This window comes from Sciurus carolinensis, chromosome 6 (assembly GCF_902686445.1).
Source record: "Sciurus carolinensis chromosome 6, mSciCar1.2, whole genome shotgun sequence".
Taxonomy (NCBI): Eukaryota; Metazoa; Chordata; class Mammalia; order Rodentia; family Sciuridae; genus Sciurus; species Sciurus carolinensis.
In genome coordinates this window covers 57,825,242-57,849,664 of record NC_062218.1, presented here as the reverse complement: position 1 = coordinate 57,849,664, position 24,423 = coordinate 57,825,242, and the positions used below count along the sequence as shown (strand labels likewise).

Sequence of the window (24,423 nt, the reverse complement as noted above, 5' to 3'; positions counted from 1 at the left end):
ATCAGGAGTATAAGAGAGAAAATAGGAGGAAGGAGAAAAGGAGTGAAAAGCAGGGTAGGGGGGAGTAAATCAAAACCAATGCATGCATGATTTTGTCAAAATGAACCCAACTACTATGTATAACTATAATGTTGTAAAAAAAAAAATCACTTCTACTGTTCTGGGAACTCCCATTTCTTAGAAGCAGGCGATCTTACAGTCTGGCATAAAGTCTCCATCTGGTTCTCATGTAGACTTCATCACCATCTGCATCAGTGCTCCGTACTGGCACTGGAAGGAATGAGGAAGCCATAGAGGGCTTTTCAATCACTCCAGATGAAAAGAGAAGCCAGGCATGGAGGGGTTTGTTTGTCTTGTTTTTTTTTTGTTTTGTTTTTTGTTTTTTGTTGTTTTTTTTTTTTAAGACTAATTGGGACTTTTTTGTTTTAAGTCCAATCAGAAGTAGGTTTTTTAAAAGGTAAGCTTTCAAGAACAGTTTCAGACCTCAGTAGTCAAAGCAGGGTGCTGAGGATGTGTCAAAAGTGTCCTCCAGACCTCCCAAAACTGAGTTTTTGTTCTTTCAAGATCCCAGGGTATTTAGATGCACATGCAAGTTCTGGATGCTTCTGTTATGACTACAGGAAAGCATAACAAATGCACGCCTCTCAAAGATCATACACCTAACCCTCAAACCAGATACACTTACAAGTGGCAAACTGGCCACTTCACATTTCAGTATCTGTATTAAACTTCTCTAAGAAATAAAAAAATTAAATGTGAATTTGGAGGACAGATTGGACCTAGTTTTGATTTTTGTCTTCTAGGTCTGAAAAGAGGGAACTTCTCTGACGTTTACAACAGGCTCTCAATGAATATTGAAGAAATGAATAAGCCATCCTCTTTTTCTCTAGAAGTACCCCAAATCTCAAAACCATTCAGCAAGGCACCATTTATAGAAATAATTTTCTAATGAGCAAGGAGGCTCATATTTGAATAATGACCCATTTGTATATTTTTATGGTACATTATCCATCTCAAATATGAACGTCTTGATTACCTCTTTGTTGAAGGCAATATTCACATTCAGAAAAGGTGGTGGGGAGTTCTCTTTCAGAGTGAAAGATTCTTTCTCATGGGTAGCAAAGAGGCAATGTTCTTGTATTAATTTGGTCTTTATGGAGAAATAGTTTCCTTAGTTAACAAGATTAAAAGCAGAATGCAGCCCTGGGAAACAGCGTGAGACTGATTTGGAGTTCCTTCGGGTGTTGGGTTGAAAGCAGATGTCATGTGGGACAATGCTAATGGCAGAGACTATCCTGTTTACAGTCCAAGGGTGGAGGCGTCTGCTGCAGACACAGCACAGCCGCAGCGCGACCCGCCAAGCCCCTGGCCAAGTGGTTGACCTCACTCTCTAGGGAGTATGTGGAACTTCAACATAAGCTCTTTAAGGAGACAGTTTCAGGAAATGATTTTGTTCCACAAAAACAGAATAAAGGAGTAGAAACTGACCACCTAAATCATCCATTTCCAGAAATGGCAGCCAGATCAGCTGAACTGTCTCTAAAAAGAACAAGTACATAAATTTATCCATCCTGCTTTTTTTTGTTCTTGTTTCTGACTTTTCTTTTAACCCAAAATACCATTATCTGCAACCCTTTCAGATTTTGCCATGTCTTTACATCACCTCTGTTGTTTAGTTAACTTTTCTTTGAAGTGACTTACTTTTTCAAAAACAACAATGCACTATTTCTTTGCATTAAAACAAAGTGCTTCTACTATAGTGAAGAACTCGCTTGCCTTGCTGTAAACAGACGTCAGAAGAAAACAAATATAATGAAAACAGAATAGTACTTCCTTGCCTTGAAACTGTGCATCTATGGCTGCTCTCCTGGTTTTGAAAAACCCAGTTAGAAATGTCAGGGAAGTGTTAAGAAAATTCAGCAATAAAAAGAAATGTTTTCTCTTTCACTGATCTTAAAGATTGAAAGAGAAAAGCCAGTAATCGAGGTAGTCAAGGTAGCACTCAACTGGCATAAGGCTAAAATAATCTTTTCAACAAATGGTACTGGGTTAACTTGAAATCCACATGCCAAAGAATAAAGTTGGTCTTCTTTCCATGCTATACCAAAAAAATTAAAGAGCTCAAAAAGGATTAGATATAAATATAAAAATGAAAACTATAGAATTCTTGGAAAAAGTTGTAGGAGTAAATCTTTGTGGCCTTAAACTAGGTACTGATCTCTTAAATGTAACACCAGATGCATAAGCAGTAAAAGAAAGAACTGAATTTCAGCAAAACCCGAAACATTTTGTGCTGTAAATAGTGTCATAAACAAATTGAAGACACCTGCAGATGAGAGAAAATAATTGCAAATAATATATCTGATAAGGAACTCGTTTCCAGAATATAAAATCCTGCAACTCAATGATAAAAAAGATAAATGATCTGATTTTTAAAGGGGCAACTGTGCATCAAAAAAGGCAATCAACTGAGTGAAAAGGCAGCCGTGTGGAATAGGAGAAAATATTTGCAAATTACGTATCTGCTAAAAGGTTAATATCTAGAATTTACAATGAACTCCTACAACTCAACAACAAAAGCCTGATTGAAAAATGAGCCAAGGACCTGAGTAGACATTCCATATACCAATGGCCAGCAACTACATGCAAAGATGTTTGTCATCATTAATGATTGGGAAAACCCAAATCAAAACCATTATATACCATCTCATACCCATTAGATAACTACTATTTTCATTTTTTTCTTTTTAGATATATGACAGAAGAGTGTATTTTGACATATCTTAAATACATGAGTATAACTTATTCTAATTAGGATCCCATTCTGTGGTTGTACACAATGTGAAGTTACAATGGTCATATATTCATGTACGAACATAAGAAAGTTATGTCTGAATCATTCTGTCTGTCCTATTCCCATCTCCCCTTCCTTCCCTTCATTCCCCTTTGTCTAATCCAATGAACTTCTGTTCTTCCCCACCCCCATTATTGTGTGTTAGCATCCACATATCAGACAGAACATTCAGCTTTTGGTTTTCTGGGATTGGCTTATTTCACTTAGCATGATAATCTCCAGTTCCATCCATTTACCAGCAAATGCCTTAATTTCATTCTTTTTTATGGCTGAGTAATATTCCATGGTATATAATATACCACATTTTCTTTATCCATTCATTTGTTGAAGGGCACCTAAGTAGGTTCCATAGTTTAGCTATTGTGGATTGAGCATCTATAAACATCGATGAAGTCATGTCACTATAGTATGCTGAATATAAGTCCTTTGGGTATATGGCTAGGAGTGGGACAACTGGGTCAAATGGTGATTCCATTTCAAGTTTTCTGAGGACTCTTCATACTACTTTTCAGAGTGGTGGCACCAATTTGCCATTCCACCCGCAAGAAATGAGTGAACCCTTTTCCTTACATCCTGACCAACATTTATTGTTACTTGTATTCTTGATAATTGCCATTCTGACTGGTGTGAGATGAAATCTCAGCATAGCTTTAATTAGCATTTCTCTAATTGCTAGAGATGTTGAGCATTTTTTCATATATTTTTTGACTATTCATATTTATTGTTCTGTGAAGTGCCTGTTCAGATCCTTTGCCCACTTATTGATTGAGTTATTTGGGTTTTTGGTGTTAAATTTTTTTGAGTTCTGTATGTATCCTGAAGGTTAATGCTGTATCTGAGATGCAGGTGGCAAAGATTTTCTCCCATTCTGTAGACTCTCTCTTCATGTTCTTGATTGTTTTCTTTGCTGTGAAGAAGCTATTTAGTTTGATACCATCCCATTTATTGATTCTTGATTTTACTTCTTGCACTTTAGGAATCTTATTGAGGAAGTCAATTCCTAAGCCAACATGATGGAGAGTTGGGCCTACATTTTCTTCCATTAGACTCAAGGTCTCTGGTCTAATGCCTAGGTTCTTGATCCACTTCGAGTTGATTTTTTTGCAGGTGAAAGATAGGGGTTAAATTTCATTCTACTATATATGGATTTCCAATTTTCCCGGTACCATTTGTTGAAGAGGCTCTTTTCTTCAATGTGTGTTTATGGCACACCTTTGTCTAGTATGGGGTAATTGTATTTTTGTGGGTTTGTTTCTGTGTCTTCTATTCTGTACCTTTGGTCTCCATGTCTGTTTTTGTGTCAACAACCTTGCTCTTTTTGTTACTATAGCCCTATATGTAGTTTAATTTTAAGTTCTGGTATTGTGATGCCTCCTGCTTCACTCTTCTTCCTAAGGATTGCTTTGGCTATTCTGGGCCTCTTATTTTTTCAAATGAATTTCATGACTGCTTTTCCTATTTCTATGAAGAACATCATTGGAATTTTAATAGGAATTACAATAAATCTGTACGGTGCTTTTTGTAGGATGGCCATTTTGACAATATTAATTCTGCCTATCTGAGAACTTGGGAGATCTTTCCATCTTCTAAGGTCTTCTTCAATTTCTTTCTTTAGTGTTCTGTAGTTCTCATTGTAGAGGCCTTTCACCTCTTGTTTTGTTTCATTTTTTAGGCTATTGTGAATGGGATAGATTTCCTAATTTCTCTTTTAGCTGATTCATCATTGGTGTATAGGAACACAATGAATTTGGGGGGTTAATTTTATATCCTACTACTTTGCTGAATTCTTTTATGATCATCAAATAAGGATAGTTTGAGCTCTTCTTTTCCTATTCATATCCCTTTAATTTCTTTCTTTTGCCTAATTGCTCTGGCTAGGATTTCAGGGACTATGTTGAATAGAAGTGGTGAAAGAGGGCATCCCTGACTTGTTCCAGTTTTTAGAGGGAATGCTTTCAATTTTTCTCCATTTAGAACGATGTTGGCCTTGGGTTTACCATGTATAACTTTTACAATGTTGAGGTACATTCTTACTATCCCTAGTTTTTCTAGTGTTTTGAGCATGAATGGATACTATATTTTGTCAAATGCTTTTTCTGCAACTATCAAGATAATCATGTGATTCTTGTTTTTAAGTCTATGTGATGAATTATGTTTATTAATTTCCATATGTTGAACTAACCTGGCATTCCTGGGATGAACCCCTCAATCATGGTGCACTATCTTTTTAATATGTTTTTGCATATAATTTGCCAGTATTTTATTAAGAATTTTTGCATCTGTGTTCATCAGGGATTTTGGTGGAAGTTTCCTTTCCTTATTGTTTCTTTGGTTTTGGTATCAGGGTGATACTAGCTTCATAGAATGAATTTCAGAGTGTTTCCTCCTGTTCTATTTCATGGAATAATCCGAGGAAGATTGGTTTTAGTTCTTGAAGATCTGGTAGAACTCAGCTGAGAATCTGTCTGGTCCTGGACTTTGTTGGTAGGCTTTTGATGATTCCTTCAATTTTAACTTGAAATTGATATATTTAAATTTTCTGTGTCCTCCAGATTCAATTTGAGTAGGTCATATGTCTCTAGAAATTTGTTGATGTCTTCAAGATTTTCTATTTTATTGGAGTACAGATTTCAAAATAATTTCGGATTATCATCAGATATTTCAGTAGTGTCCTTTGTGATATTTCCTTTTTTATCATGAATTTTAGTAATTTGAGGTTTTTTCTCTCTTTTTCTTTTGTTAGTTTGGCTAAAAGTTTATCAATTTTATTTATTTTTTTCAAAGAACAAACTTTTTGTTTCATTGATTTTTAAAAAAAAAAATTTTAATTAGATATAACTACTGTTAAGAAAAAAATTGTTGGCAAGGATGTAAAGAAAATGGTACCCTTATACATCATTGGAGGGAATTTAAAGTAGTACAGCTGATATGGAAAATAGTATAGCAATTCCTCAAAAATTAGAAATAGGCCAGGCACAGTGGAACATGCCTATAATCCCTGTGGCTCAGGAAGCTATGGTAGGAGGATCACAATTTCAAAGCCAGCTTCAGCAACTTATTGAGGCCCTATCTCAAAATTTAAAAATAATCATAAAAAGGGCTGGAGTTGGGGCTGGGGAGATAGCTCAGTCGGTAGAGTGCTTGCCTTGTAAGCACAAGGCCCTGGGTTCGATCCAGCACCCAAAAAAAAAAGGGGGGGGGGGGCTGGAGTTGTGGCTCAGTGGGTAAGTGCCCCTGGGTTCAATCCCTGGTACAAAAAAAAAAAAAAAAATAGAAACAGCATTACCATGTGACCCAGCTATTCCACTTCTAAATGTACACCCAAAAGAACTGATAGCAAGGTTGAAGAGATTTGTACTCCCACATTCACAGCAACATTATTCACAATAACCAAGTGTCCATTGATAGATGAATGAGTAAAATATGGCACATATAAAATGCATTATTCATCTTTAAAAGGGAAGTAAATTCTGTTACATACTATATGGCTGAACCTTAGGGGCAACGCACCAAGCAAAATAAGCTGGTCACAAAAAGACAAATGCCATGTGATTCCCCTTATGTGAGATACCTAGAATAGTCAAATTCATGGAAACAGAAAGTAGATTAGTGTTTTCTAGAGACTAGGAGCAGGGGATAGTGGAGACTGTTAATGGACAGTACAGGTTTTCTTTTAGGGCGATGAAAATGTTCTGAAATTAGATACTGGTGATGATTGTGCAACTCTGTGAATATGTTAAACACTGAGTATGAAACATTTTAAATGAATTTGGTGATGTATGAATTATAGCTCAGTAAAGCTGTTAGGACAAAAGGATTGAAAATAAGCCTGGCACAGTGGCACACACTTGTAACCCCAGTGGCTCAAGAGGCTGAGGCAGAAGGATCGTGATTTCAAAGCCAGCCTCAGCAAAAGCAAGGTGCTGAACAACTCAGTGAGACCCCTGACTCTAAATAAAATACAAAACAGGGCTGGGGATATGGTTCAGTAGTTAAGTGACCTTGAGTTCAATCCCCAGTACCAAAAAATAAAAATAAAAAGATTGCAAATGGAAAAGGCTCTAATTTTGTCATTATGATTCAGATTTTCATGAGATAGTTCACAACTAAAAGCATATCTCCAATCACTAGAGATACTAATCTCATAGCTCGGAAACCTTGTTTCAATTTGATTAGAAATGCAAACAAAAAAAGATATTTTGTCCTTTTTCATTTTCTCCTTGAATGCTGCTACTTCTAAGACCTGGAAAGACACCTCAGCAGTTGTTACTTATCTTTGAGCTTTTTATGAATCATAAAAAGAGGGACCCACTGATCACATCTAGGTCTTAGGTCTACCTAAGATATGTCTGTCATCCTTACCCATGAAAGATCTTCCATGCCAGACAACAAATTAAAATAGCTAATAGTTGTGACTTTTTAACTATTTAACTATAGTGTTTGATTGCAGCATAATTGATCTCAGAAGAGGTATGGAAATGCCTTTCCAGTTTGCTGCCAGTGTTAGCTGAGAGACTGTGTTTCATTTTAGACTCCTCAATTTTGAATTTTCTGTAAAGGTGATGGGGAGCACAAGATCTTGCTAATAAGGAGCTTTTTTTTTTTATGAATACATTTCTTTCTACAGTTTCTTAACATAGAGAAATACCCTCAAGATAAAATAAAAACGGTGTCCCTTGGCAGTCCATAGTTTTAATAAATGTCAGACTTATATTTAATATATAAACAGTATTTGGAGAAAATATTGAAAACGGAATAGGAAGACTAAATATGGTAGCAGGTGGGAACTGACCTGTCTTTGCACATGTGTTGCTCTCTGTATAAAGCTCCTGTTGGAACACCAGGATGCGATTGCTCCTGAAAGAAATGACTCACTCAATGAATTGCTGGAGTTGCTGGGAGAAGTGCCCACTGTAGAATCCTTCCTCGGTGAGAGCTTGTTCCTGCTACTAATCCTCATTTCTATTGATTTTGGCTCTTTTCATTTTCATATCCTAATAAAATTTTTATTTTTAAAATTTAATACTTAAGCTTATTTTAAGAATAACTACCTTTTCCCACTTTTTGCATTAAGGGTTCTGTGAATCAGGGCTGGGGTGTGGCTCCCTGGTAGAGCACCTGCTTATTAGCAGGTGCCAAGCCCCGGGTTTGATCCCCAGTACTCTACCCACCCACACCCAAAATAAAGGACTTCTGTCATTCATAGTATCCTGCACTGTAAAACATTTTTATATATATGAAGATAAGCTCCAGATATATCACAAAGGGTTTGTTAATCTGCTTCACAGAGAAAACATTACAGAAACATATTTATTAGAAAATGGAAAATTCCTTACTGTGTTTTCTAAGGATTTCTTTTATTAATAGTTTTCTCTTTTTTGTTATTTGTTCATATTTTGAATTTCTATGTCCCATGTTACTTACTGTTTCTATCAAATTATGTATGATCTATCAAAACATACAAATGCATTCTACTGTCATGTACCACAAATTAGAACAAATTTTTAAATTTTTTTTAAAAAGTAGGGGGGACTGGGGTTGTGACTCAGTGGTAGAACACTGGACTGGCAGCACGTTTGAGGCCCTGGGTTCAATCCTCAGCACCACATAAAAATAAGTAAATGTACAACTAAAACAAATTTTTTTAAAAAATTTTAAAAGCCACTTCAGATACAGTAGAATGTGGTTTTGTGGGGACGGTGATCACTCATCTTATTACTGATCCTGTGTCCTGCAGAACCTTTACCTTTCATTATTGATGCCATCACAAGGAATAAATTGCAAGAATAACACTGTTGGATTTTTTTCGACAGGGGAAGGAGCAGTTGACCCCAATGACCCTAACAAGGCAAATACACTAAATCAACTCTCAAAGACTGAGATTTCCCTTTACTTGACAAGCAAATATGATATAGAGGATGGTGAAGGTATGGACGGCCGAAGCCTCATGATAAAGTAAGTGTGTTGGTCAACTTTCTGTTTCTATGACAAAATCCTTGAGAAAAACAACTTAAATGCAGGAAAGATTTATCCAGAGATTTTAGTTCATGGTCAGTTGCCTCTATTGCTTTGGGTCTCTGGCAAACCAGAACCTTATGGCAGGAAGCATATGGTAAAGCTGCTCACCCCATGGTGACCTGCAAGCAAAAGAAAAGGAAGAGGGTGGGATGCAAAATAACCCCTTCCAGGGAACAACCCCAGTGACCTACTTTCTCCAACAAGACTCCACCTCCTAAAGTTTCCTCTACCTCCCAGTGACCCAGTAAGCTATGAATTCATGGAAGGATCAGTCTATTCATACGGTTAGAGCCTTAGTGATCCACTCACCTCCCAACACCACCTCTGAATGCTGCTACACTGAGAACCAAGTCTTTAACACGTGAGCTTTCAGGGAAAGTTTCAGAATCAAATCATTAGCAAGTTAGTTTGGGGCTTAGAGGACACATCTCCAGTTATATGTCTTGAAAAATCAAGTAAGGCTAACTCCTCAGATAACTTATTGAACAGTAGGTGAATATTGAAATCTATTATGTTTATCCATCAAACATCAGACCAAAGGGTAGTAGACTTTTCATAATTTAGGAAAGAACTAAGTATTATAATAATGAACAAAATCTGCCTTGGTTCTTAATTTCCATGTAGTACTTTGATACCTTTTCTTTAAGAATTGAAATTAACTCACAGAAATATCTGTCTCAGAGTGATTAAAAGATTAGCAAGAAAATACTTTTAACCACATTTTATTCCTGGTATAAAATGATAATGTAAAAAGGCACACATGAACAGACTTATCTCATTTATTGACTTTCTTTCCTATTAAATTAATCCTGGATATCTCTACCAGCTTTGACTTTATTCATCTTCTACTTCCTGCCCTGAAAGATGTCAAATGAAGCATTTGCACTTTAAATTATTACTGTATTTTTCCATCAAGGCTTTGTGCATTTGCTACATCAGTCTTTTATGCAGAGTAAGAAAGAGAATGAGATTTATAACACAATACCACAAATCAAAACACCATCAATCAAAAACATGTGCTCATCAAACAGTACAGTTTTAAAGAATTTATATAAAGAGAATGATGCATATCATCAGAACAAATAGATCTTATGAAGAACAATTAGAACTATATAACTGTTCTCATCTGCACATTAGAACAATAATATATTGGAGTGGAAAATAAAAGAAAGGGAGACAAACAAGAATAAATATGCCTTGACACAATATTCAGCACACGACTTCCAAACTACATGTCCAGAGGGCTGAGATTATCTTCGTTTGGGCTGAGTTTTCTGTCCTGCCACTGACATACTTCAAACAGCACTTATTTTCCCTTGATTTTTTTCCAGATAATCCACCACTCACATAAATGTCAAAAAGAGCTTCCTGGGCCTGGGGAGATAGCTCAGTAGTAGAATGCTTGCCTAGCATTCATGAGGCCCTGGGTTTTATCCCCAGCACTCACCCCCACACCAAAAATAAGCTTCCTCAGTGTGCTATGTTGTGATATATGCGTCTTCTATGAGCCTTATTTATTTTGTCAATCAGCTAAGCTTCCTTTCACCTTTACAACAAATGTTTGAGAATCTGCTTTGTGCCAGACTTGAGACCAGGAATACAGCAGTGGCAAACCAGTGACAGTCTCTGTCTTCCAGGGTCTGAAGTCTAGAACACATCTGGGCCTCACAAGAGCTGAGGGCAATGTTCTTCAACTACTGATTACCAAGTAGATTGAACTTTCAGGAAGACAGTTCAGGCAAGGGCAGGGAGAAAGAGGGGAAACTAATTACTCAGGTAACTGGAAATTCTAGATTGTATGGTTCTGCCATGCAAATGAAATTAGATTGGGCCTCCCAGGATCTCAGAATCTTTGTCCTTTAATTTTCTCTTAATTGGTTTTGTCTGTTATTCGAATACCATTTCTAAAAACATTTGCTTCAACTCAAATGTCTGCATTAATGAGTAAAAATCACAATTTGGGGAAGTCTAAAATATCAAATAATCTGAATACCATATATATGCAATTCTGAAACACGAGTCTCCGTTGGTTCTGCAAATTCTTAGAATTCACATTAAAAACAAAACCATCCAAGTCAGGCATGTTGGGAAGTGATGTATCTTGGCCTGGGAACCCGCTTTGTCCTGCGTGCCTTACCCAGCCCCTGACTATGTGGCAGTCTTTCAGCTCTCCAGTGTGCACGAGAAACCCACACTGTCTATTCCTCCAATCACCATACTATGTGCAGCCAGTGGGTTTTTTTATTTTTTATTATGGCAGAAATCACATAGCATAAAATTTACCATTTTACCCATTTTAAAACATACCCAGTGGCATTTAACAGAGCATTGTGCAGTCATCATGACTATCTAGTTCCACATTTTTATCATCCCCAAAGTTCGTTCCCTCCTGACCCTCTTCTCTCTAGCTTCTGATAACCACTGGTCTGCTTTCTGAATCTATGAATGTACTTACTCTAGATATTTCATATAAATGGAATCATGTAATGTGGCTTTTTATGTCTTTTACTCAGCATAATGTTTTTAAGTTTCCTTCATGCAGTGTGGAATCAGTACTCCATTCCTTTTTTGATAACTGAAAAATATTTCTTTGTTCGGATATACCACATTTTGATTATCTACTGATCAGTTGATGGACATTTGGATTGTTTCTACCTTTTAGCTATTGTGAACAGTGTTACTATGTATATTGGTGTAAAGTTTTTGTTTGAACACCCATTTTCATTTCTGGGGAGGTGTATACATGGGAATGGAATTGCTGGATTAAATGGTAATTCTATGTTTACTTTTTGAGGAGTCACCAAACTAATTTCCCCAGTAGCTGCACTATTTCATATTTCCACTAGTAAGGTATAAGAACTCAACTTTGCTGGGCATGGTGATACACACCTGTAATCCCAGCAACTTGGAAGGCTGAAGCAGAAGGATTGCAAGTTCAAAGCCAACCTCAGCAACTTAGCAAGGCCCTAAGAAATTTAGCAAGACCCTGTCTCAAAACAAAATATAAAAATGGCTGGGATGTAGCTCTGTGGTTGAGGGCCCCAAGTTCAATCCCCAGTGCCAAGAAAAGGTTCTACTTTGTCTTCTTTATCAACAGCACTTCTTCCTTCCTCTCTTTCTTTCTTAAAATTGCCATTCCAGGTGTATAGAATATTTTTATAGTATCTTTTTTGTTGTTGTTTTTGGTATAGCAGATTAAATTACATGGCACTCTACCACTGAGCCACATCCCCAGCCCTATTTTTGTATTTTATTTAGAGACATGGTCTCACTGAGTTGCTTAGTGCCTTGCATTTGCTGAGGCTGGCTTTGAACTCTTTATCCTCCTGCCTCAGCCTCCCGAGCCACAGGGATTATAGGCATGCACCACCATACCCAGCTATAGTGGTTTTGATTTGGAATTCCCTAGTCATAAGATGTTGAGCATCTTTTCATGTGCTTGTTGATCATTCGTATATTTTCTTTGTAGAAATGTATATTCGAGTTGTTTACCCATTTTTAAATTAAGTTGTTCTTTGGTTTGTGTTTGGTTTTGTTTTAGTTTTGCTCCTGGGTATAAGAGTTCTTCATATATTCTGGATACTAGACCTTTATTAGATATACATGATCTACAAATATTTTTTCCTCCTCTGTCGATCATCCTTTTATGCTCTTGTGTAGTTAAAAAAGTGTTTTGTTTTGTTTTGGTTTGTTTTGTTTGCAGAAAAGGATATGACCAAAAGAAAAAAGACAACCCATAGAAGGAGCAAAAAATATTTGCTGTATTTCTAATTTTTTGTTATGTATACATATACATAGAGAATGGATGACATGCATATACAAAATACATATAAAATATTCCACAGATGAGAAAAATAGGCATAGAACAGATACAAACCTTTTCCTGGGTAATAGATATAGGAAGTGGAGTAGATTTAACCTAATACTAAATCCTTCAAACCTAAACTCTTGCTCACAAAGTGTTACAACTCCTTGAGGTATTCTTTGCACTCTTAGGAATTCTAGAATAAATAGTAAGAATTATGACAGGGCAGTTTCTGCACAACTGATGCTGGTGCGCCTTTCCAAGCCCAAAGGGAGCCTGCTAGACTTGAAAGACATGAAGGACACATAGTGAAGTAGGAAAAAACACTGATTTCTCTTGCCCCTCATCAGGTTTATGGAGTAGAGATCCTCAGCGTGGCTGTTGCCATTTTCCCACTACTGACAAATGTGGTGATATTGAACCAGCAAGCCTGGGGGAGAAGTTCTAGGGTGAGGTAGCATTACAGCCTCAATGTGTTACTTGTTGGCCAAAGGATCCAGCACGTAGCCTAACCCTCAACGTCCCCATCCTTAACTGGAAATGTTTGGGAGAAGCTATGAGCATCACATGAAATCATATATTAACACCTTATACATTATAAAGAATAATAAAATTGTAAGTCTCTCTCATCATAACTTTCATTTCATCTTAAAATGTGTGACCCTTCTGGACTTTATTAAGCCTGTATTTCTATAAAAGTATGTGTGTTTAAGTAGAAGGCAATATTTGTGGTTTTTAATCATACTAGACTGCCCAAGTACTTCAGTTGTCATCTCTGAAGAATTTTTCTCCTTTCACATGATTCAGTTTAGAGATTCATTATCCCACCCAGAAGATTTCTTTGCTTTTGGTTCAAACTGACAGGAGCATTCAATGGCTAAGGTGATGTTTGAGGTCTGGTGCTAAAAATGTATAATGATGTCAATAGAGTTTTAAACAACCAAAAATAACCCTTAGCTTCCACAAACACACATTCCTTTTCAACACTGGGCACACTATACGGCAGATGACAAAGGGAATGGCTCAGACAGATGCCACATGGATAGAGTAGCCAAGTCCAAGGCTCTGCACCAATTTAAAATCACCATTTGATCTCATTTACTGACACTGGGCTGTGAGCATAGCTATGATGAATAAACTCCCTGGTGTATTTCATTTTTCTTAGTTCTTAGAGTTAGCGACCTCCTTGTTCAGTAAAGGCAGGATTTTTGGTCTGGATCAGCCTGTCTTACAGATCAAACAGTCATGGGACCAATACTTCACCAGTTGACTTATACTGGTCAGACCTATCTAGAGTTTTGTGTTAGCACTGGGGTGAGGAGGGCAACTCAGCTTAGGAAGTTTGTTGGAGGACTGGGGATATAGCTCAGTTGGTAGAGTGCTTGCCTTGCAAGCATAAGGCCTTGGATTCAAATCCCCAGCACCTCAGAAAAAAAAAAAAAGAAGAAGTTTGTTGGCAGCTGAAATGTGAACTAGGCTGTGAACTCTCTCCAGATCCTATTATGGGGAGATTTAATGGCCTATGGGGTTGTACTTGTAAAGGTGTTAGAAGAGGGACCATGGTGCTAGGGGTATACTCCATGGTACAATGCATGCTTAGCATGCACGAGGCCCAGAGTTTGATCCACATCACAAAAAAAAAATGGTATGTAAGGACACAGGACACCAAGGTACAACACAGCCCCAGTACCTCTCTACAAATCTATGGTGGTGGAGGATGGGGGGGCTGATGGCTGATGATATGAGAAGGGAATTTGCCTCGTTTTATGCAACACTTGAAAGTAGTGTGAGAATTTTACCCGTTAAACCTCTTATGTCTTTGTTGCATTTGTAACATCAGCCAGAGGATTGTTTCCAAAGGTTCCCCTGGCACTAAAGTCCTATGACTAACCAGGTCCAGGGAGTGGGCCTCTCAGAGTGCTAGCTTCCTGTCGAAGAATGGAATGTTCCAATGTTGCACTTTCCAAATGAAATTTAATATGACCCACACATGTAATTTTAAATTTTCTAGAAGCCACATTTTAAAAAGAAGCATGTGGAGTTTTTTTTTTTCCGGTGAATTTAATTTTACAATTTTTTTGAATTGATATATGGTAATTATACATATTTAGGGGTATACTATGATATTTCAAACCATGTATATAATATGTAATGCTCAGGTCAGGATAGTTGGCATATCAGTCACCTCACACATATTATTTCTTTGTGTTTAGAGTAGAAATTATTTCTATTAGTATATTTTATTTGACCCAGCATATAAAAACTATTTTTATTTTCAATAGGTAATCAATGTAAAAAGTGGTTAAAGAGATATTGCAGAGTCTTTCTTTCACGCTTTGTCTTCAAACTCTGCTGTGTCCTGCAATCACAGACCATCTCAATTTGGGTTAGACATCACGTTTCAAGTGATCAATTGCCACTGTGGCAAGTGGCTGCCATCTTGGCAGCACAGCTTTCTTCATCATAATGTCATGCTTTTACATGACATGTTTTTTGTTCTGTCTTTATATCAGTTCTCACAGAGATTTCTGTGTTACAAATGAAAAAAAAAAATGGAGGTTATAACTTGCACAAGTTCATACAACTGGTATGTAACAGGAACCCAGATGTGGCTGGCTTCAAATCTGTCTGACCCCATTGTCCCTAACCCTTAAGAGACACAGTGTGGGAGGGAGCTGAACTCCCTGTCCTGGGCCTGAACAGTTATTTGGATATAGGAGTCTAGGGTAGAACTTTGGCAATGAATTCCACAGGAATGATGTAAAGTAGAATTCCAGGAGAAATGTGTTCTGTGACCAATTTGTCCTCCAGCTACTCCTGAACAAATAAACATTCTTTGTCCCGGGCAGGACATGTGTAAGTGACCCTACTTGCTCGATCATTAGACAGCTTCTCTAAAGAAAATCAGCTAGGATTTTCCTAGAAGTGTATATCATAAGCAGTTTCTAGAATGTTATTTCAAGTAAGGCATAGTCACTGTTGACACTTTTTAAATCATCCAAAGTTTTTATTTTTAACTAATCTGTTTAATTTATTTCTGATGATGATTAGAGGCAGGAGGTGTAAGTGAAGTAAAGGAAACAGCCTCCTAAGCTGCAGCCACCTCAGGAACTGTGCCCTCTCTCCCACGTGGCTATAATTAGCTATGTGCCCACCTTTGACTCTCAGTGGCGTTTTGAGCTGTGCATTCCCAGACAGCCTGAAAATCCCCAGCAGCAGAGGGTCACGGGGCCAGAGGAAATGGTTCTCCAGAGGCTGGGGGGAAGAGAGGAAAGGCAGCTGCTCCGTGATGGTTCTTCTCATGAAGACGTACAGTAAATAGGAAATGAGAAAATCATGTTTACAGATGACTTTACTGGATTATTTTATCTCATTTTCAAAACTCCTACTTTTAAGGAGTCATTTGAGAACAGTTGCCCTGAAGCTTCAAAATGTGAACATTTTATTTTCATTTCCAATTTTCATGCTATGTGAACATTTCCTGCTGTAATTGAGGAAGAAGTCTATTCTTTGACAGAACTAAAATTAAGTACAATGACAGGACCACAATAAAAGTAAACTTTAGCCTTGACCTATTTGTAATTTAAGGAAACTTCTGTTTATGTTGCCTTCCTTCTTTTGGAAAGGAGGTTATTTCCAATAATACTGTTCAGCATGAGCCAACTTGACCATTTACCTGTTCTATAAAAATCTTTTGACATAATGACACAACCTGATCCCTAATTAGATAGAGGTTACTGATTGCCATAACGAGCATGTACAGAAGAACACATCCACAGGGATTTTCCAGCTCTGAACTTCCACAGAGCTGCTCTCCTCTCCTCCTCTCTTCCATGGAGACAAGGACCCAACCCTAATTGCTAGTTCATCAGCATCCTCCTACCCTCCATCAAACAGCCGCGCAAAGCTTCCCCTGGCCACACAGAACAGCCATCTTCAAACTGTTTCATAACTTTTGCATAGCAGAAAAGTATGATATATTCATGGCTCAGAAGTTTAAATGCTGCTAAAGTCAGGAAAGGGAACTAGCACTTCTTCAACTATCCTTCTGTAGTAGCAAGTCATAATGGCAGCCCTTGTCCCTGCTAGTCATCAGAAAGTGGTCTCTGTCTAAAAGTATTTAGACAAGGAATCTTTTGGATATGTCTTAATCCTTTAGCATCAAATATATAAGGCCCAGACTTTGATTAACAAGCATTCACAAACTTGGGGGAGCTTTAAAATAGACCTTGTGAATTTCTGAAAGCATGTTTTGTTTTAAAGAATTATCTTCGAAGCTTCATTTTTGTATCTATGTTTGCGCATCGCAGATTTTTTTTATTTTTGTTTTTGTTTTGCGGTGCTGGGGATCGAACCCAGGGCATCGTGCTTGCAAAGCAAGCACTCTACTGACTGAGCTATCTCCCCAGCCCAGAAGTTGCAGATTTTTTCACCTTGGGACTGCTGTCTGAAAGTCTGTCTCTTCTTTTCTCTTTTGTAAGGACCAAAAAGCTCATAATTGATGTGATCCGGAACCAGCCAGGGAACACATTGACTGAAATCTTAGAGACACCAGCAACTGAACAGCAGGTAATTTGTATTTAAGTATAAAATAATAAATATAATCCACAGGAATTGAATTTAACAAATCTGTAACAATCTGTTTACTGTTATCTGGGGGAAACTGTCTGCCATGGCCTGGAAATAAGGAATTGTATCTATTATTGTGGTCATCTGAGCTCAACCATATATAAAACCCATGTGGAATATCAAGGGGAATGAAATAGAAAGTGTAGCATCCAATTTATGCTGAATGTAATTTTATCCCACAATAGGAAGATAGTTCTGGGTAAATTTCCTATTTCCACAATGTTCACCTGGGTGTCCTGTGTCTTACTGATAACAATCATATCCTTAGAAGTCATATAATGGGTCACTCAGTTGTCTAGTACAATGAAGTGAGAAGATCACCAGTCTTTTTTTATTATTGTTTTATTGAACAAACTAGTATTCATTCATTTCCTCATTTATTCAGAAACTTATTGTATGCTATAGAATATCCTTATTTCCTTTGATTTAAAGAAACCCTACAGGTGTTTCAATGTTTGTATTTTGAGAGTTATTCCGTTACTAGAATGAAACTCTCTGTCTGCCTTGCTGTTGGATTGACTTAAGGATCTCCATAATATATATGAGTGGTGTGTGAGATTTTCATTGGTTTCATACTTTCAAGGTTCTCTAGCCACATTTTAATAGATAATCTAGTTTGAATTTTCTCAAGTGGATTATGTAATTCCTTCCATCCAAGGCATTACAAAATAGCAGTTATCCATAAAAACATATCCATTACTAAAGTGATTTGTCACCTTAGCAATAAAGTAGCTTGGAATTTTGCCCAAATTAGATCTGACATCACTACTATGTTATTCCCAAAAAAGGAACTAATTCCTTCCAAAGTCCTACTTCAAAACCATGAAGAACATGTCCTGGTGCTAAGTCTTTGGGCTTGGTGTAAAGACTGCTTTCATTTTGACATTAACTTGCCTTGTCTAGCTACCAAACCTGTGAAGTTAGGAGATAAGAGAAAAATTAACATCTTGATATTCTCTCTTCAGGAAACAGATCACAACAAAGACATGGTGAGTCGTGCAATTATAGACTCCAGGACTCCAGAAGAAATGAAGCATAGCCAATCGATGATCGAAGACGCACAACTGCCACTTGAGCAGAAGAAGAGGAAAATCCAGAGAAATCTTCGGACCTTAGAGCAGACTGGACTTGTGTCATCCAAAAATAAATACCAAGACATCCTCAATGAGATCGCCAAGGTTTTAGAAACAGTATTCTTCCTTTTTCATTTAACAGACATTTGCTAATCATGCTAGGTACCCTGTGAAATGACATGAGGGCTTCATGGTTGCATGTCCATGGTTCCGACCTGCCTCGATATTACTGATTTTTTTTTTTTTTTTTTTTTCAGAGCAGTTGATGATTTTTAGTAGAGAATAGCCACAACTCCTCTAAAGTAGGAGCATTGAAACAAAATCAGGAATAAATGCCCAGGAGATAAAACAAATTAGCAGTACCTATATATATATATATATATTTTTTTTTTCAATAACACTTTTAGGAGAGATTGCTTTTGAGTTGTTAGTTACCATATCAATATCTTATATTATTCCCAAATGTTTTTAGAACCTGCCATTGTGATGGTAACTCTGTCCCTGAGCATTTATTTTTGAGCAGTGTAGCCTAGATGCAATGCAGACTTAAAAGTTTGTTTCTGTTTTCTCAACTCACATTTTTACACATGAGAAACTTCCTGAGAAAAGGATCTCAACTTACTGCAAGGAAACATCACAGGAAGTGACTGAGGTCTGTTTGTCAAGGATAAAGAAGTATATATTAGGGCAAAAACACATTTCTTTCTTTTTATTCAAATGTGCAAATTAATATGGGTCTGTAAGTTAAAAGCAGTTTAAAATGATCAGGAAAAAAAATAGTTTTTTCACCCCTTGGTAGGAAAATGCACACATTATTCTTCAGTGGAAAATGGTAGTGACTTGTGGCAGTAAGCCTGAGTGACCAAAGAGAAGTAGCATTTCTTTCTATAGCTTTGGGATGGAAAATATTTCTCCTTGAAAATATGCAATAGAGAAATCAATGCTTTTACTGTAAAAGAAAAGCACTATTGTGAAGGCATCTACCAAAATATGCTATTTAATGAAGAATTTTTATTTAAGAATGGGAGGTATCTCTGAATTGCTAGGGGAATGCATTTTAATTTGGTTCACAAAGGAAACATAATATTAAATTGAATAAAACATTTTCAGACTTTGTTAGTTAAATTTTTTTTGTTAAACCCCTTATATCTACTTATATCTATAAGTTTAAATTTAGCACAACTCTTGTAAGCTGTAAGCAGCTTACTCAACTTTATGTTCTAGGAATTCTATTTAAATCCAAGTATAGTCATTTCTCAGTATTTTTAGAGGACTGGTTCTAGGACGTCTCACTGATAACCAAAATCTCCAGAAGCTCATGTTCCTTACATAAAATGTCATGATTATTTATAATATCTAATACAATGTAAATATGTGTTATACTGTTTAGGGAATAATAAGAAAAAAGTCTGTACATGTTCAATACAGATGCAATATTTTTGTTATTGTTGTTTTTTCCCTGAATTATTTTTAATCTGTCTTTGATCGAATTCACAGATTTGGAACCCACAGGTATGCAGGGCTGACTATAAAAGTTATCAATGTTGAATCTTCTCAATCAGTTTTGAGGGCCCAGGGGGATTGTTTTTTTCAAACCTTGAGAAGTATTTGCCAGATGAAAAAGATTTTTTTACTTATTACTAAAATGAATTCAACAATTAAATGCAAACTATTTCAGTTGAAAATATTCTTCAAAGAAGAAAATTCAAAATAGTCTGAAGTAATCACAATTCCTGCTAAGATTTTCTTTGCCACTTTTAAAACATTGTTTTGCCTTAAAAGAATTGTGTGGTCATTCTAAATTTTTCTTCTTATTTTTCTGTCAAGAGAAAGAAACACTTTAGCGAGTCTCTTAAAGTAAAATATATGCACACTTTGTAGTTCTGAGGGATGAGAATGCTCTGTTGTTGAGATAATAACAAAATAAGATGTATAAGATTAACAGTTGCAAAGAGTGCTTGTTCTTGTCCAAACTGGCAATCTCATAAAGCAAATTTGTGTTTAAACATCCTATTATAGCCTGTACTTGTCATTTTAGGATGTTCTCAATCAAAGAATCTATCGTAAGCTACGAAAAGCCGAACTGGCAAAACTTCAGCAAACCCTGAATGCACTTAATGGGAAGGCAGCATTTTTTGAAGAGCAAATTAATTACTATGACACCTACATAAAGACTTGTTTAGACAACTTGAAAAGGAAGTAAGTTAAAATCATTTCATGTTCATTTGTAATGTCATGATTTATGTGGAGAAACTACAATCCTGATAGGTTGGGTTGGGTGGCAAATTTCTTGCTCTATTTTATAACCAAAATGTAAAGTTTCAGTTTCATTTTTGGCCTCTATGACCTAAGAAGTCAGAAAGGAATTCAACTTTTTAATTCCCTATCAGCATTGGAATTAAAGCAGCTAACCCTTTTGTCTTTTAAGCAAATGACATTATCATCTGGGAAAGAACTTTCATTATTTCCTTTGTCTTTTTTGTCAAAGGTGCTTTAAAACACTATTATAAAATATATAGCTGAGAATGGTGGTGCATGCCTGTAATCCTGGATATTCAGGAGACTGAGGCGAGAGAATCACAAGTTCAAGGCCAACCTGGGCAACTTAGACCCTGTTTCAAAACAAAATAAAAAGAACTGGGGATGTAGCTTGGTGGTAGAGTACAGCTGGGTTCAGTCCCTAGTACTGCAAAAATAAATGAATAAACACACACACACACACACACACACACATAAAACTTGTTTTTGGAATGTTCATTATAAATAGGATTTTATGTACGTGATAATGTTAGATGATGCCAAATATTTGCTAATCACACAAAGCAGCATAATGATTTAAAATTGCTTAGTGGTTTTAAAAAATCAATATTGACACAATAGGAAAACTTTGGCAGCTCTCCATTATCCATTAGCATACCTATTATGCATTTTTATGCATTACATAGCCACTTCTAGTGAATTACTCTTTGTTCATAATTATTATCACTAGTCTAGGTCAATGCTAATCAAATTTTAAATATCCATTTAAATATGTAATGCAATATTTTCATATGCCCTAGTCATCAAATTAGCAGTAGCAAATGATACAGTATGGAAAAATGAGTTATATTAATCATAGAAAATTTAATGAAAGGAAAGAATGTAAACTTCATTTATTTGACCCTACTACTTGTCAATTGTAATTAATTTGCTTGTGGATTGTATTTTTTTTATATTCTACCTGGGAAGAAGTTGGTCAAGCTGATTTTCAGTAGAAATGAGATCATTAGGAGTTTGCTTTACATAGTTGTAGTTACTTTAAGGTCTTTTCCACAAGCTCTACAGTCAACCTATCAGGACATCAATTCTGATTCTCTCTTACATTGTATGATCTTGATCCCAGATCGGTGAACTTCTCTGAGCCTCAATTTTCTTATCTTTAAGATGGTACTAGGAGTATCAGCCTCAGGTATTGCTGTGAGATCAAAATGAAATGATATAAAGCAAAGGAACTTATTAATTTGAAAACTCTGTGGAAATGTTAATTTTTTAAATGCTAGGTGATATTTATAAAGCACTTAAGACCAGCCACATAGTATCTGTTAAATAGATTGAAGCAGTTCTAGTAATCTCTTCACTTAGGAATACATAGTTCATGCTATCGCACCAAAGCTACTTGAGAAATGACTTAAAATAGACAGTTAGCTCCATATGCCTGACAACATAGGGTGTAAATTTCATTAAAAATATTAGTCAGTAACACAAACTTGAGTCATTCAGGAAATTCTTTTCTCCAAACAGTTTAGTGGTAAGGTTTTACTATCTGGAGAAAATTGTTACCTATTATAATGAAGTGAAAATGTGCACATTAAGCTCAGTGGGTACTTGGTGTGAACAGTGGTGTCACTCTGGGCATGGCCATTGTACTACCAGAAACCTCAAGACATCAGGTGGTCTGTTCTTATTTTGTCAGGAATAGTCGAAGATCAATTAAACTAGATGGAAAAGGAGAACCCAAAGGGATGAAGAGAGCAAAGCCGGTGAGATACACTGCAGCAAAGCTGCATGAGAAAGGTGTCCTGCTAGGGATAGATGACCTTCAAACCAACCAGTAAGTATGGCCCAGCATCTGCACGGAACATGTACCATCCACTTACACAGCATCTGACTTACCCTTTCTTTGGTTTCCTTGACCTTTGAGAAAGTTCATTTGGTCTCAAGGATGAGCCTTGGATATAGTTTATGGGAAAAACACTCATAATGCTGTCAGTAGTCTTCCCTCAGGCCTTCAGCATCTAGTGCTATCGGTGGGTGATATGAAGTGCAGATGGAACGGTGGTGTTTCCCATGGCTTGTCCAGTGCATTTGGATTTGCAAGCCTCCCAGATCCCTCCAAAAGAACTGAGTCATAGCAATGAACATGAAAGGCTATCCTTTGGTCTTGATAGATGAGTTGTCTATAATTGCGAAACAGTGCCTTTCTAATTTCAAAGCCACAGACTGTGTAAACCCCTGGGTCAGAGCTACTTCCAACAGGGTGCTGGGAATATATGCATTCAAGGTGAAGGAGAAGACAAACCCTCCTCCACAGCCCACAGCAGGTACCAAGTGTTTCTTCCTTTGGAATGGATCACAGGCCCAGTGCCCCATCTCTCCCTCAACATTTGTCTCAAGGGAAGTCAGATTTACTGGCATTTGCCATGTCCCTAACTCCTGCCTCCCCCCAAGGCCTTGCTTCTATTCTGTTAATCCCAAGAAATCTTTTGACTACCCAAACCCAGACAAAATGCTTCTTCCTCTTTTGAAGTTTCTATAAAAATTGCCATCTGAAATATTGAGGGCTGCCCTGACAACAACAGAGGTCAATATATAATTCTTGTGTTCTGTGACTCATATATTTCCAACTCTACTTTGTTCCTCAGAAGCAAGGACCATTTCTTCCATCTCTTTTGTAATAAAGCAACTATTTCAGTTTCTGTGAGCCAAAGATCTCAACAATAGACATTAGACCTACTTTGGGGTGAGCACAAGCAGGCAAAGATGCTGTGAGGATTTTAGTGACAGACTTTTCACAAACCATTCACTAAGTGTTAATTAGGATTCCATTTGTTCGTTTCATCTTTAAGGGTGTATTTGTAATTCCATATGTGTGAATGTTCCTTTCTTCATTAGGTTTAAGAATGTTATATTCGATATCTTAGCTACAGAAGATGTGGGCATATTTGATGTCAGATCAAAGTTCCTTGGTGTTGAGATGGAAAAAGTGCAACTTAATATTCAGGTAAGCTGGGTTTCTGCAAATTGGGACTGAATTTTAGATGAGGGACATCTGTAGCTCCATGGTTAGCACTTTCACAACAATAATGAAGTTTAACAGATGACCAAGGTAAGCCTTATTTGCCAGTTTTCTCTTTTTTTTTTCCAATTATCATTGATTTTCATTTTTAAACTGGGATTTTTCAAATTATTGAAACTTAAAATGATTTTATGTGATAAATCATAGCAGTTGATTTTTCTAAGCCATCTCTCTAATTTTGGGTTTAGACAAAAAAAAAAAATGTAAAATAATTCAGAACCATTAAATGAAGGCTGAAACATTTTCTTTTGTTGGAAACGGATTTCTTTCTCTAAGACTGTGTGTCCAAGATTGGAACTTAACTGAACCCATTTTTCCTTCTTTTCTTTCTCTTTCCTCGAATAGTTTTTACATCCATTTTTTAATTATTTTTGTTTGTTTATTTATTTATTTATTTTTACCCAGTGCTAAGGATTGAACCCAGTGCCTCACACATGCTAGGCAAGTACTCGGCCACTGAGCTATAGCCCCAACCCCTACATCTGTTTCTTAAATGTACTTGTTAAATGTTTTGGATCATAAGAATAAAAGACATTATCCAGACCACAAACTTATAGATAGAAAACTATTGTTCTCAAAATTAATTATCATTAATTTCTCATTAAAAGACACACATACACACACAAGCATAAGCCAAACATGTGAAAAAGAAAACTCAGGGGTGTGCTGGAAGATCAGTTTAAAGAAATAATGGAGTTTTTTCTTTTTG

At 36.6% G+C, this 24,423-nt stretch overlaps 1 protein-coding gene across 1 annotated transcript in view; it reads left to right on the top strand.

The window, feature by feature from the left end:
- Iqgap2 (IQ motif containing GTPase activating protein 2) overlaps positions 1-24,423 on the top strand; it is a 280,459-nt gene that overhangs the window by 252,114 nt on the left and 3,922 nt on the right. The window contains exons 29-35 of the mRNA XM_047555267.1: positions 7,681-7,783; positions 8,668-8,809; positions 17,159-17,246; positions 18,272-18,484; positions 20,418-20,578; positions 22,332-22,469; positions 23,531-23,639. Coding sequence (XP_047411223.1) covers positions 7,681-7,783; positions 8,668-8,809; positions 17,159-17,246; positions 18,272-18,484; positions 20,418-20,578; positions 22,332-22,469; positions 23,531-23,639 — 954 coding nt within the window. The remainder of the gene's footprint in view (positions 1-7,680; positions 7,784-8,667; positions 8,810-17,158; positions 17,247-18,271; positions 18,485-20,417; positions 20,579-22,331; positions 22,470-23,530; positions 23,640-24,423) is intronic.